The sequence below is a fragment of the Carassius carassius genome, chromosome 27 (genome assembly GCF_963082965.1).
Source record: "Carassius carassius chromosome 27, fCarCar2.1, whole genome shotgun sequence".
NCBI classification, from domain to species: Eukaryota; Metazoa; Chordata; class Actinopteri; order Cypriniformes; family Cyprinidae; genus Carassius; species Carassius carassius.
Genome location: NC_081781.1, coordinates 6,724,208 through 6,740,002, shown reverse-complemented (window position 1 = coordinate 6,740,002; position 15,795 = coordinate 6,724,208). Strand labels below are relative to the sequence as shown.

Below are 15,795 nucleotides of genomic sequence, written 5' to 3'. Positions count from 1 at the left end.
ACTCTCTCTCGCTCGCTTTCCTTCTCTCTCTGAATTAATAAAGCAGCAACACCTGTCAAAGCCCTGCTGTACAGATGCAGGATGATCTAATGGAGTAAGTCGACGCGGTTTTTCGGTAGCCTACCTGTGCGGGAATTGGCAGTCCGGTGTGGGTATCTTCTGCGCGGTGGCTTTGACTCCTCTCTTGCCTTTGTGAATCAAGCTCGCATTCCAGCTGCGATTCACTAATCTCTTGACGTTACTGCAGACAGCTTGATTCACCAATGACCGCCTCCCGGCATTCAAATGATGTTTGCTCAACCCACTAATGAAATGCAGCGCGCCGAGCGCGGGAGGGATTCGTGGACCAATAGCGCTCTCCTAAAAGCAAATATGCAAATCGTCGAAGTTACGTCAAAGCTTTCACCAGCGGTTGGATGTTGCGGTGCTGCTGTGACACGTTCAGCAGGTTGTTTTTAGTAAATGTGGTGCAGGGCAAAGCAGAGATTTCTCGAAATGATGTCTGTCATCAAGGGCGTAGTTTTGGTTTGAACATCGGAGGGGTTGAAGTGTGAAATGTTTAAGTAGAGTCCCCGGGTCATGTTCACTTACAAGGTTTATTTATTTGTTTGTTTGCTTAGGCTATATATTTAGTTTTTGAAATGGGGTTTTGTGCAACCATCTATGCAAAGTTGGTGCAATAAAATAACATCATAGTTAACAATTACTTGTTATGATATATATATATATATAAATATATATATATATATATATATATATATATATATAATTATTATTATTATTATTTAGTCACTTGGATATAGTTTGTTCTAATTCAACAATCTAACTTAACATTTTATTTTGATGACATTGTTTATTTCTTACTCAACAGTTCGTCAGGTTCTAATTAATTAAATTATAGTCACACATTTGACCATCATTGTAAACAAGGTGCATCACCAGTTCACCTCATTATGATCTAGCTATAGATCATAATGCTATAGATCTTTAAATCACATATCATTTCATCATACATATAAATCTCATTATGTGAGAATTGAAGTTTCTAAAAATATAAAGGATTCACAGGACAACAATAATTTCTGAGATGCAAAAATGTTTGTGTGTGTGTCTGTGTATTATTATTGATGTCAATGAATGTTAAATGACATATTATATGAAGGAACAGGAATGTCAAATTAAAGGGCATCACGCTAATGTTTTATTTTGTTACATCACTCCACTTTTGAATGTAGTGTCCATGTTTAACACTGCCCTTCTGCTAAACATCTCAGGAATGTTGTGCTTGAGGAGTCCATGTTGCAAAGTAGGCCATGTTCCTGGATCCAACAGGGATTTTAAGGTTAGGGTATGTTTGTTTGACAGGAAATTAGTTCTAAGACCAACAAAAGATGATGTCTGCTTGGTAAAATCACAGCATGGTTGTTCAAGTAAAATTGAAATATAAAGAAGGGAAACTTCTGCAGCAAAACATGTTCTTTATTCAAACACAATTAAACTTGTTATTTAGTGAAATGCACTGCAAAGTAGCACAAAGGATTTTCAACTTCCAAATGCGTGATTGATTCAGTCAAGTATATATTTAATGTATGTAAACATTCTATTTGACTTACAAATTAAAGATGCTTGCACCCAAGGACATACAATTACTCAATGTAACTTATGTCATGTAATATTATGTAATATTATCCAGAAATGAGTGTACACAGATGCAGTAAAGAACTTACAGACTACAAGACAGATGTGTTTATAGAAACAATCCTTTTCAACACTGCAGAAAAAATAACCATGGTGTTTATATACGTAATAATGTGTTTACATATTTCAGCTTCACAAAAGAGAACCTCAACTTAGTTATATTGTCTATAAACTTGTCTTTACTCCGTCCATTTTGTGCACATGATGTTTAACTGTAATATATGTCTGCATACAGTCGCATACAGCAATACATTCTTTTTATTTCTTACATCCTGTAAATGAATAAGTCTCTTAGTCTGGGAAAGGAATTTCCACAACCTTGTGCTTTCTTATATATATATATATATCATCTCCATTATGCCATCAGTTATACAAGAGGTTGACCCAACAAAACTGTAATACATATTAAAGCCAATATCCTAAATTACCTTTAGCATTGTGTGATTTTCTGGTTTCCTTTAGAGGGATATAGTATTTGCCTGTGTCCAAGTCACTGTTTAACATTCACCGTGATGCTTCAAACCTCTGAAGCTTAGCCCAGGATATGCGGTTGATATCTGCAACTCTTGTCAAGACTGTCAGCAAAGCTCTAAAGCAGTAGCACAGGCCTCAGAACATGAGTGCTCTATTTATGCTTGTATCTCACTGTACAGGGTCCATCTGGCTGCTGGGTTCCCACCAAATGCAGAGGGCTCTGCAAGAAAAAAATATATAATATATATAAAATATACAATGCTGTATTCTATCAAAGTAATCAGATTGCATCTGCAAACAAATGATTTAACTTTTCAAACTATTTTTGGTTTTATCCAAATATCTATACATCTAATGCAATACTGTTCAAAATATGGCATTGGTCAGATATTTTAATGTTTTTGAAAGAGGTCTCTTGCATTTATTTGATAAAAAGTCACTTAAACAGTAACGGTAAACAGAAATACCATTGCAAATTAAAATAAAAGGTGTTTATTTTAATATATTTCAAAATGTAATTTATTCCTGTGGCAAAGCTATATTTTCAGAAACCATTCAGTGCCACATGATCATTCAGAAATGAATCTAATATGCTAATTTGCTGCTCAAGAAACATTTCTTTTTATTACCAATGCTGAAATAATTTTTTCAAGACGGGTTGATGCATATAAAGTTCAAATGAACAGCATTTATATGAAAAAGATTTTTCTTTTTGTTACATTATAATTGTCTTTTGGTCAGTTGAAAAAGTATAAATTATACATTTATAAATAAAAGTATAAATTTCTTTCCAAAAACCATTTTTTTTACTGACCTCAAACTTTTAAACAGTAGTGTATGTATTAATTTCTTTATTTGGATTGGTTTTGTTCTGTCTGGGTCTGATAATAAAACTGCCAAAAAAATTAAAATCTAAAATGATTTATCAATTTATTATGTATTTATCTAGTTGTAAAACAAATCTTGCTCCCCTCCAAAAGTATACATTAATGACCCATAAAATAGATGAATGCACGATTCATATTTAGATCAACGTTCCTCGTATGAACTTAGTCGTTGGTGGGCGAAACTTACAAAGCTATTTTTGGTCAGGCCTGAGAATTGCAAGGGTAAAGAGCTGGATGCTGCTTAAGCATTCAATTGGGCTGTTGTTGGGTAAATACTGCCATAGAAACACATATGGAAATGATTAACCTAATGCCTACTTTGAAGCCATCTCTTTCAAGGCTTATTCACCATTCTCCATTGGATGTTACTCTTTCTCAAGCCTCTTACCGGTTTGGGTACTGGATCCAGCGGGGTGAATTCAAACTTGTAGAGGATGAGTGCCACAAACATATGCAATTCCATAACAGCGTACCACCTGTTGACACAATAAACAACAAGTGCTTCTTATTGTCACTTTCTTTTTAATGTGCTCTTTCTCATGAAGAAAGAAAAACTCATCGTACTGAAGTGCTCATCACTTCACAAGCCTATTTGAATGGTATTGTGTATTAGTATTCTGATGGAATATTGCATGCTGTCTAGCTGCCATTGCACCCTCCCTCGAGTGCTGCTGAACACTGGAAAAACTGTGATTGAAATTGCAGGTAGAAAAGCAAAATGTGAATGAATGTCTTGTTTTGCGTTCAAATTCCAGGTGCATTCATAGCCACAGTGGCTTTGTTTGGAGGCGGATTGGGGAAGAGGAATATCAGGTGACTCGAAGTGAATGAGTTACAGCATGGAGAACAAGATGGTTCCTGGATGAGACATAGAAAGGAATAATGGGAGGCAATAAAGGGAGGGCGAGAGATGCAAGTCATGTTTGAAATAATCAGCCCAAATAACCTTGAGGGCCGTGACTCATTCAGGGGCACTGTGTTTGTGACGCAAGTAGCCAATCTCCTAAAATGATCAAAATCAAATCAGATTGAGTGAGGGGAAATGAAATACGTGGGTTTGCCACACTCAGTGTACTAATTTATGGCAGCATCCAGCTAAGAGATCTATACAAGCCTGAGTAGTCATTACAAAGCCGCCTCATGACAATGTGACATTTGAAGGCAGGAAGTTGGTATGGATTCAATATTTCAATGGCATATGAAATTATTCTAGAAAGAAAGTGGCAGTCTACACTTCAATAGCGGAGAATAATTTTTATATCGGTTTTTAATTTGTTCAATTCATTTTTGTTTTAATGAATTTATTATATTTATCATATATAATTTATAATGTTTTTTTAATTATAAAAATTATTATTAACCCTCAGGTGCTGCTCACATGGTGGTCAAAAATGATGGATTTATTTTCCAATGAAAATGAATGTTATATATTTTAGTTTTATAATTTCATATTTTAGAGTTTTAGGGGATTTTATGGTACTAAATTATATTTATGGGACAGTTGTGATACTTTTTTTTTTTTATTTTAACCACTTTTTGGAGCATCTGAGCATTTACTTGAAAATTAAGTTCATTATTATGAAAAATGCACAAACATTTTATATGAAAAATATATTTTCCATAAATTTTACTAAATATTTATGATGTAAAAATCAAAGCCATAAATCTAAACAAGCTATGTTCCAAATTTGAGGCTAATATATATCAAAAAATTAGCTTTCAGTAAGATTTTGTTTGGGTGCAGTACCAAACTAGATAAGATTAATTTCCCATTCGTTTCCAATGACAGTAAATTGTGACTTTTTAGGACCATTTAACCTTTTTGAATCATGTCCATGAATGTTGTGTGTTTGTGTGTGTGTGTGTGTGTGTGTGTGTGTGTGTGTGTGTACAGTATGTGTTCACATAGCAAGTGCCAAAACCTTTACCAAGTTCCATATCCTTGCAATGAAGTAAAACATAAAAGAATAATAAAAAAAAATGTTTGGTCAAAAAAGACCGAACAGCAACAGAGAATTGAAAAAAGAAAAAGTAACCTGTCTGTAATCTCCCTTTTTCTCTGTATTTACACCACCTCTCTCTTTCTTCTGTTTCTCCCTCTCATATATTCCCAGACTGAACTAAACGTAGATGCATTTATTCTGGTGGGTTTCGAAAGGTCACTGGTCTTTGCCTATGCTTTTGATCTTCCTGTGCAACTGGGAAAGTTCTTTATATGGCTCTATTAACATCATAATGACCCTGGCCACACACTCCCCAGGGCCTTCATAATGTCAACAGTATGGGACCAAAGGGCTGGGACATAAGGGCCATGCTCAGTGCAACATAAAAGCAGTGTCATGAATCTATATCAACATTTCAGTATACCAGGAATGGAGCCATATAGTGCACACTATCAATAATGCAACTCAACAATTTACAAATATCGCTTGTAATTCAAATCACACCCTGATAAAGGTCTTGGTGGTTACAGCAAATATTCATTTTTTTGTGCCAGTTGTAAATAACCTGAGGGAACTGACATTCTCAGCAAGAGAGCCAAAGGGGAAACAAGGGTTGATGCAGCTTGTGGCATTTGCTATAGGACAAGTTGAACCTATAGCGTTCCTGCTACCAAACCACTAAACCTTGCTAGAGGGCAAAACAGCCCACGACTCAGCAACGGAGCTTCCAACTTTTATGTTTTAAATGAAAAAGTATATTATTTTTTTATAATGCTCAAAATGGATAATATAGTCCTGCTTACAGTTAAAAGAGCCTTTAATCTTTAAGGACCTGTTTTTAAATTCTAGAACACAAGAGCATCAGCTGAACCGCTCTTAAAAAATGCTTTTTTTGATTTAAACTAGAGAAGTTTTGATATGTATGATACCATTACTGTCTGATTTTATTGCTGAATAAAATTGTATTGCTTTCCTTAACATAATTTGACTGGCATTTTTATATTTAGGTATTTCTCTACTGGAAAAGGAACTCAAACACAACAGGGTCAGATGTGCATGGTTTGAAATCCCAAACATCTCTGAATTGACTTCATGAATGATGCTTAAATGATGATGATGAATGGTGATGAAAATGAAGATCAATTGCATTGTTTGTGCAGTTCAGTGAAGCTGTACCAGGGGAAAAGAAACAAAATGCACTAAGAAAAAAAAAACTTTTATGAATTAAAATAACTAAATTAATCATCTTACATTTTACTATCAATTAATGTGTTGCAACATGTTGCATTCTATAATATTAATAGCAAATGTCTGACAAAAAGCTCAAAATGAAATATAAATATATACATTTATTACTTAATAAATTACAAATTTATCTAGTGGACATGAAAAAAAAATATTATTTATATATTCAGTTTTAGTAATTATACTCGGTTGCATGGAATACTTTCCTCGAGTTAATTAAGTTCATTGAATGTTATTATCTTCCAGTGTACATGATGATTATTTTGTATAAACACAAGAGTTTTTCTAACCTTCCTGGGCACTGATTTTTTCCCCCTCCAAATGCCACAAACCCTTCCAAGTGGACATTCTTTTCTAAATCTGCCATTTCCCATCGTTCCTGTGGGAAGAGAAGTTTCATTAAAAATAATCCACTCAGACGAGGGCCAGTCCAGAATACACCATTTCAGCCTGTCTTCCAGCACTCCAAGATTTAGTTTAATAACAAGACATATTTACAGTAATCTCTGAATTAATCTCAATGCAATTGCCATCTGTTCACTAATGCGGCTTTATTGTGCTCATAAATGTATAACTGCCCTTGAGTTGCATCAAAAATCAAAGAAGTCTTTAAAATTGGTCAAAAAACCCTGCCTTCCAAGATTTTCGTAGATTCAAAACAATAGTTTTCCGATGCAAAATACTACTGAATGTCCATTTAGTCATCAACCATATCTATTCATTGTATAAAATATTTTGATTACATTAAGGAAAATTAAGAAAGTGACCCATGAATGGACTGTTTAAATGCATCCTTTACACTTTACCCATGAATGCACTCATTTAAATGCATTTCCACGGTATAGAAGAGAGTTGATTTGAAACTAAACATATCTTTTGCTTAAAACAGCATTTAAAACATATAGATGTAGGTCTGACCCAGTCTCTGTGAGCTGTGCTATTTCCTTTAAGACATTAGTAGACAGTAGTGTAATGGAATCTCTACAGGTGTTTGCCGGAAGTTTAATTTTGAAGATAACTGTCAGGGTTTCCTTGAACACATACAGACCTATCATTCCTGTTTTAATGGAGCACAGCTGGAGTTTTCAGTATTCACAATAGAACTCACAGACAAAATGGAAAGAGGAAGTTTTATTGAAAGAAAATACCAATTAAAGAGATGCCGGTTGCATCATAGAGCTAGACAAAAAAAAGTACAGGAACATTTAATAGTAAAGCAATTTACCTGCTATAAAAAACATTTTATGAGCATGTGTCTTGTTTCCTTTTTTATTTTGGTTTATAGAGGAATTTGTGTTAACCTCATCATGTGGCTGAGATCATTCAGAACGGGGAAGTTACTCACAGGTTTGAAATCTTCGGGGTCTGGGAAATACTTGGGGTTTCGGTGAGCCCAGTAGGGAGACAGCATCAGCAGGTCTCCAGGTGGGATAACATAATTCTGAAATGCAGAAAACATGCATACAGTTTTTTTAGCTGAGAAAAAAAAGCCTGGTTATGTTTACTTTCTAGCCTGTGTGAGTCAAAAGGGCTGATCTCAATATACTTATATACTTATTAATATATATAGCTATATATATACAGACTGCACTTATAGACCGATGCATAAAAACACTGAAATAAAATGCATTGTACAATGAATAATCTGTCATGGCTGACCTGTAATTTGAGAGGCCGCACTACTTTACGAGTGATGGCTCCAGGGGCCCTCAGCCGAATGGCTTCCATGATACACCACTTCACATATGGCATGTGCTGTAAGTCATCTAGGGTCACCCTTGTCTTCTCCTTGTCTTGAATGCAAAGCAAACACACCAGGACTATATTAACTATCCATAGCTTTAAGTACTACTGATGTGTGCTTAAGAGAAAGTTTCATTCAGTAACAAAGCCTACACAGAAGCACAGTGAAACCCATTTTTACATTTATATTTAACTGTCATGTGCTTTTGCCTTGTGCATATAGAGGTGCATGCACCTCTATATGCAATATGCAAATAATGTTTATATGTTCATATGGGAAAATGTCTTATTTTTGTAACATATAATGCAAAAAAAATGTTTTATTGTACTGTAAGACTTAATAATGCATAAAAAAAATGCATAAGAGTTTGCTGCCCTCTAGCGGATAATGGAGGAAGTTTAATGTATAAAAGGCCTCGGAGAGAGATCAAATAATGCTGGAAAAAAATATATCTCAAGATTTTCACACAAAAAAAATTTTTTTAGATTTTTTTTTCAACATTTATAATGTTGAAAGAAATTATTTTTGTACACTAAATTAGCATATTAGAATGATTTCTGAAGGATCGTGATGAGACAAGGATGACTGGAGTAATGATGCTGAAAATTCAGCTTTGTCATCACAGGAATAAATTACATTTTAAAATATATAATATATATTTCACAATATTACTGCTTTTACTGTTTTTTTTTTTTTTTTTTTTTTATTAAATACATGCAGCCTTGGTCAATAAAAAACATAAAATCTTACATACCGTACATTTTTAAATGATAGTACATAATGTTAGTTAATTGTGTAGTTTATACTGAAAGTTATAAATGAAACCAGTCTGGGTGGGGCTGTACAGTTTGAAAACCATTGGTTTTAAGATATTCCACATAAACTTTAAGATAAGTCACCACTGATAAGCTACTACTAAATATTGTAGAAACTTAATTTTCTGTAAAGTTGCTTTGCAATAATTTGTACCATAAATACTGCTATACAAATAAACTTGAATTGAATTGAACTGAATATTGGTTTTACCTTGGTCTCTGAGGGCAGCGTTGATCTGATCCATTGCAATCTTATACGCTTCAGGATTGGCCAAAATAAAAGCAATGGCCCAAAATGTAATCTAGTAAAAAGTAAAAACGTTTGTCCTCATTACTTGAATGTCAAATCTGAGCTTACACATAGAAAGATACTGTGTTATAGCACTGAACCTCTCACTTACTGGTATAGCATTTGCCAGGGAAGCCCAAAGCAAAAGTAAACCATAATTGGGAAGATATTTGTCACTTATTGCAGTAGCCAGGTGCTGTAGTAAAGTCTAAAGAGAAACAGTGACAGATCAGAAACGATTTGGGATTTTATTATACAATGGCTAAATACTGCAGATAGATTTCTAATATTATGCTGATTCCAAAATCAAAAATTATTTATGAAGATGAGAAGAACAAAACTGTAAATCTTCAAATGCCATATAGTCCTGCAAAAAAGCTAAGAAGCCCGAACGAAAACTCTTTAGCTCCATCTGTTGGGGCAAAAATGTTCATGTACACATTCAGCTGGATGGTCCTCACTGCAGAACACAAGATCCAGGGAGCTAGGTGGGATCCAGATCCAACTCCTCCCACCTTACATAACCATAAACCTAACCGTTTCCACCCCCGATCCTTAAAGCTACCCATCTCCACCCCCTGGATGGATCTTGTGTACTGCAGTGAGGGGCTACTGCATTCAACACAGCCATAAGAAAGATTAAGTTTGGCCTTGAACTCTTGTTCCATGAGTTTCAAGATCAAGATCAGTGACAACAGTAATCAACATGGCTCCAGACCATCAATTTACCTCTTGTTAAGTGAAAAGCTGCATGTCTGTAAAAAAACAAATCCATCATTAATACGTTTTTAACTTCAAGCCATTGCTTCTGTCTATAATATTGTAACAATTTGACTCAGGAGAGAAATATGCACAGATTAAGCTCATTTTACAAGTGAAAACAGTCCAAAGAAAATCCTAAACAAATAAGTGTATGGATATTAATATGAGAAGACAACATATTGAAATTTTTTGCTGATGGAAGCATTATTATAAATTATGGACTTGTATTTTGACCAGAAGCTATGGATTTAAATAAAAATGCCTTAATGATGAATTAATTTCTTACAAAAACATAGCTTTTCACTTCGCAAAACATTTAATGGACTGGAGTCATGTGGATTATTTGTGAATTATTGTTATTTTTCTAATAGCTGTAGAGAATCCATTGGTAAGCAAGTGATAAACTGAATTTCTCAACATCTGTTCAGATGAACAAACATCTGATGGCCTGGGGGTAAGTATTTTCAGCTAATTTTCATTTTTGGGTGAACTATTTCTTTAAGTAAACATTTTAAAGGCAATTCAACACATTTTTGACAAGTCAGCTCTGTTTAGCGAGTAAAACAGTTGGCAGATAAGAAATCCACAGTGTTCGGTGTATCATACTAAGCCATTAATTGCTGTAATTTAAGTAGGCCTACTTCCCCTTGAAAAAGTAAAGTAAGGGATTACTCTTAATTTTTCTGTAATGTCATTAAAGGTAATTCTGATGTAACTGCATTGTTTTAATGTAACTTTCTCCCTTTAAATACTTTTAGTCAGTTCAAGAATAATTTATGCAATTTTATATTATTTATTGGAAAGTATTAAAAAATCTTGTCTATCCTTGTATCCTTGTTATACTGATCAAAGTTGACATGGACTTTAGAAAGTAATTAGCAACAAGTAATGCAATACTTTTTAGAGAGCGTAATTAGTACAGTCATTTAATTAAATCTAATTAAACTACTACCAATATTACCTTTCCATCATTCTCATTGTAGAGGGTCTCCTGTGCTCTGATAGCCATATTTCTTAGCAGAGAAAGGAGCCATTGCTTTGAGTTTGCCCACTGCCTGAAAACACAAAAGATGCATCCTTTAACTCTTTGGTTACAGATATTTTGAATGTATTTAAACAGAAATGTATGTCGATATGCAAGGCCTTTAGCTGATTATTTTTCAAATAACTTATAAACATGATTCGGGAGACTAATTGTGTTTTATAATTGCAGCTTTTAGTACTATTGTGCCAGCAGCGCTCACACACTTCAAGAACAAGTCTGGGAGTTGGGAGCCATATTCAAATCCTTCATCATATGTTGTGAACTTCTCCAGGAACTCCTGCCTTGTGAGGGAATTACTAGGGGAGTTACATCGGCCCAGTAAGTTGCTCATTACTGCTGGATACATAACACTCCTGAAAACAAGAAACAAAGTGTATAATACAGTTTTCAAAAAATAAATAAATTTGATTATATTGAAATATTAAAATATACAATAATATTAATGTATAGTGTATTACACTGCACTGCATTGTTTTGTTGCAATATTTGTTTCTTACTAATTTTGAGTTGCTGATTTGACAATAATAGTGCCTGTTTCCCTTAAGCATGACACTAGGGGTGTGCGATATTAATAAAAAAAGGTATCTTGATATTTTCTGGGATGTTATCCATAAGGATTATTAGATTATATTTTGTGAGTGTTTTATTGTGCTGGTATCTTAAGGACTGACGTAGACAGCTGGCTCCTAAAGTTTTTGATATTCTTCATATTCTGTGTGGTCAGTTCAAGCTGATAGAAATTTATATTTTCCAACAAGTTTAAACTGATTTTTACATTTTATAGCCATTTTTACCTTCATGAAGACATTTTCTTTTTCTAACAGAGTCCATTCATTTTTGAGTCAAATTCTTACATTTAATCAGTGAATTAGAACAATAAAACATTTGAGCTGAAATCAGTGTCAAAAAAAATCAACTTTGCACTGCAGAAGAAACACAGAAGCTAAATCTGAAGTTGCATTTAGATATGTTTACACACTGTTTAATGCAGGACATGTACATTTAGTCATTTAGCAGACGCTTTTATCCAAAGCGACTTACAAATGAGGGCAATGGAAGCAATCAAAATCAACAAGGAGGGAATATTTACTTTAAAAGTCCATAAAAGTGACTTTAAATGTTTGTAATGGCACAATCAAAAATGCAAGGTTCTTGCCATTTATACAGCAAGACCATTGGAAGACCATTTAAACAGCAATTACAAATACACACACACATATATATATATATATACACACTGAACAAAATTATAAACACAACACTTTTGTTTTTCCCCCATTTTTCATGAGCTGAACTCTAAGACTTTGAATCTAAGACTTTTTCTATGTACACAAAAGGCCTATTTCTCTCAAATGTTGTTCACAAATCTGTCTAAATCTGTGTTAGTGCGCACTTCTTCTTTGCCAAGAAAATCCATCCACCTCAAAGGTGTGGCATATCAAGATGCTGATTAGACAGCATGATTATTGCACAGGTGTGCCTTCGGCGGGCCACAATAAAAGGCCAGTCTAAAATGTGCAGTTTTATCACACAGCACAATGCCACAGATGTCGCAAGTTTTGAGGGAGGGTGCAATTACTGCAACAATCGGTTTGCATAACCAAAGAATTTCTGCACAAACTGTCAGAAACTATCTCAGGGAAACTCATTTGCATGCTCGTCGTCCTCATCGATCTGTACACAACTCCTGGAAGCTGAAAACATCCCAGTTCTCACAGGCCATAATCAACAACCTGATCTACTCTATGCGAAGGAGATGTTTTGCACTGCATGAGGCAAATGGTAGTCACACCAGATACTGACTGGTTTTGGGACCCCCCGAACCCCCCAATACAGTAAAACTGCACATTTTAGAGTGGCCTTATATTGTGACCAGCCTAAGGCACACCTGTGAAATAATCATGCTGTCTAATCAGCATCTTGATATGCCACACATGAGGTGGATGGATTATCTCGGCAAGGGAGAAGTGCTCACTCACACAGATTTAGACAGATTTGTGAACAATATTTGAGAGAAATAGGCCTCTTGTGTACATAGTAAAAGTCTTTAAGTTCAGCTAATGAAAAATGGGGGCAAAAACAAAAGTGTTGCGTTTATAATTTAGTTCAGTATATATATATATATATATATATATATATATATATATATATATATATATATATATATATATGTATATATATATATATATATATATATTAAACATAAAATGTTGAATACTGATATTTGAAATTATTAAAATAAAATAAGATACTTGGAATGTGAAATTAAAAATTAAAACTGCCAGTAGGCTGATACATATGTAATTGTTGTGCATTATGGAAAGGGTCACATTTTTTTAACTCAGCAATATCAAATTAGGTAATATTAGGCCTTTTTTTGCAAATCAGCACAATTTTGTTATAGCTTTGCTATATTATACATATCATAAGCATAATCCATTGATATGCAGTGGCATTACGGAGCACATCATTTCTCTTTTTTGTGTTAAAAAGTTGCAGTGAAATGTATGGAAGAAGGCATGTCTACTGTTCTCAAAGAGATACTTTAGCACAAAGTAAATAATTCAAGTAAGAAAACAATACTTGATCATCTCATTCAGCTGTCCAGTTCCTTTACTTCCAAGGTTCTCCAGATGGTCATTAAATTCTTCACAGAGATGAACAGAGAGCATTGCTGTGTTGCCCGGAGTAAGTCTGCCTTTGATTATGGTGGCACAGGTTGGATGGGTTTTATAGAAACAGTCTTTGTTGATAGAAGCTGGACAGGAACCCAAGGTTAACATTATCACATTATTACAGACTACAATACTGATGACGTCCAATCAGGAAGTCAGTCAAGGACAGTCATAAATCATCTCATCGAGTACAGAGTCTAAGGTCATGTATAAGAGAGTAATGATGTAGATTCTACTGCTTTAGCAATCAATTATAAATCGAAACATTTACCATGAGCATTATACTGTACCTGTGTTGTGAACAGCTTCTTGCACTGCTTGTTCAAAATCAACATCTTTGGAAGTGAAAAAAGCTCGGAAATCCTCATTTAGGGTCACAAATGTCAGTCTCTTCCCAGCAGCTACAACAGTGAAAACTGGGCCATACTAGAAGGACAATCACACTATTATACTTTTAGAAATGAAGCTTTATTATTTATATTTCATACAAATTATTAAATCTTATATTAAGATGCAAATTAAGTGGGCAGGGGAAAAAACCTTGACAGAACCTTAAAAAAATTCTTTCCTTGGCAGAAGCAATTACTGAATTTTATAGAGCAGTAGTCTATTCAAAAAACCTCTCATTATCTCCCATGCTTTCAGAGAACTGGCACAGCGATGCCCAGAACAAAAATTGTGTCAAAAAGGGCCACTGTGTGCAGCTTCTGTCCTAGTTGCATAAATTAGTGGTGCTGAACTGAACTGTCTTCAAACTCGGTTAGTATGGCACAGCACAAAAACAAAACACTTCAAGATCGACCGCAGGGCTCCAGCACAGCATCTGGGTTAATTTTTTGTAGTTGCTATTGAAAGTATAAACAGCCAGCCATCACAATTAAATAAATATATAAACAAGCATGCAAAGCAAATATGTGTAGTTAAGATACAAAGACTGATGGCACATTTTCTAATATTGTTTAAAATAATTATAGTAATAATAATGTGCTGATCATTTTAGGAGAACGTGTAAAATATAGAATTATACTGACAAACTGTTACTTTAAAAAAACTTCTGCTCTAAAAATCAAAATGATCAGACTGCACTTTTATATTTTTGTACAGTAGGTGAGTGCAACAGGTTTATCAAAATTGGCAGGGGAGGAGCTGGACTTCTGGACCCATTGCCAGGCCAACCCTGTATGATTTATGCGAAAGACTGTTACCAACCTTTTAAATGTTTTTTTTTTTTTTTTTTTTTTTTTTTACATAACAAATGTTCTGGAGAAAAATTTTGAAATCCCTGAAATCAAATGTCTGAAATCCCACTGCAGTAATAAAATAAAAAATATATGCAAATATTATAATAATATAAAATATATATATATAAAATCGACATATGCAAATCACCTGGACTATACAGTTATGAGTCTTTATTCAAGTAATTTCCCAGTGGACAAACTTACTTTGTCTCTGGCTTGCTGAATGAAATGCAACGGTGCTTTGCCAAATTCAAAAGCAGCACCAAACCAAGGTATCCAACCTCTTATGCACGGAGGAGCATTGGGATGACTTTTGCCAAAGAGAAGATTAAAAGAAATAATCACAATAGACACAGTCAAAATTAAAGTAATCCATTCCATCGCGACCTAGGAGTGTATATGATGAGTTTGTGTCTAATCTGTATCTAATTACACTGATCAGAGGTCACGTATCAGATCGGATTCCCTCGTTGTGACTGATCTGAGCCACGAAACTAAATCCTCCCACCACACCGCTAACTCCTCCCACTATGAACCCCGTGTGACTTCATAACACTAGCTCACACCATAACACAACCCCTCCTACTAAATGATTAAGCTCCCCCCTGATCTAGATAGCCCCTCCCACTGGGAGACAGGTGTTGCAGGCGCTGCTAACTCAGCAGTTCATTCAAACTGAAACAGTTAAAAAAATCATTACGCAGAATGAATAAAGAAGAGTTAAATATATCAATCATTTAGTGGTTCAACAAGTAAGTAAATTTTGAGTCTTTTGTTCCAATAATATCTGAGACGCTGAAGCAAGTAAGTTTTCTTTAACAGTTACAAGAAACTTTATATATAATTAGTAGCCTATATCTTAAATTGAAATTAAAATTAAAGTATGGTATTTAAATTTCAAGATCTGATACAGAATAAAATATAGTATACAGACAAACGTTTTCATACCAAAGTAAATTTTGGCGCAATCTAAGCAA

The 15,795-nt window shown here is 34.3% G+C and overlaps 2 protein-coding genes across 2 annotated transcripts in view; both read right to left on the bottom strand.

The window, feature by feature from the left end:
• rcan2 (regulator of calcineurin 2) overlaps positions 1-352 on the bottom strand; it is a 65,226-nt gene extending 64,874 nt beyond the window's left edge. Inside the window, exon 1 of the mRNA XM_059512346.1 lies at positions 125-352. The gene's annotated coding sequence lies outside the window, so the exon portion shown is untranslated. The remainder of the gene's footprint in view (positions 1-124) is intronic.
• Positions 353-1,458: 1,106 nt separating this feature from the next.
• Positions 1,459-15,207, bottom strand: LOC132106559 (24-hydroxycholesterol 7-alpha-hydroxylase). Its single transcript, XM_059512344.1, has 12 exons — positions 15,023-15,207; positions 13,868-14,003; positions 13,486-13,660; positions 11,106-11,255; positions 10,819-10,912; positions 9,208-9,303; positions 9,018-9,108; positions 7,907-8,040; positions 7,593-7,688; positions 6,538-6,626; positions 3,448-3,535; positions 1,459-2,392 (listed from the first exon to the last, which is right to left on the bottom strand). The coding sequence occupies exons 1-12, from the start codon at positions 15,197-15,199 to the stop codon at positions 2,324-2,326; spliced, it is 1,395 nt and encodes a 464-aa protein (XP_059368327.1). The 5' UTR covers positions 15,200-15,207; the 3' UTR covers positions 1,459-2,323.
• Positions 15,208-15,795: the final 588 nt, after the last annotated feature.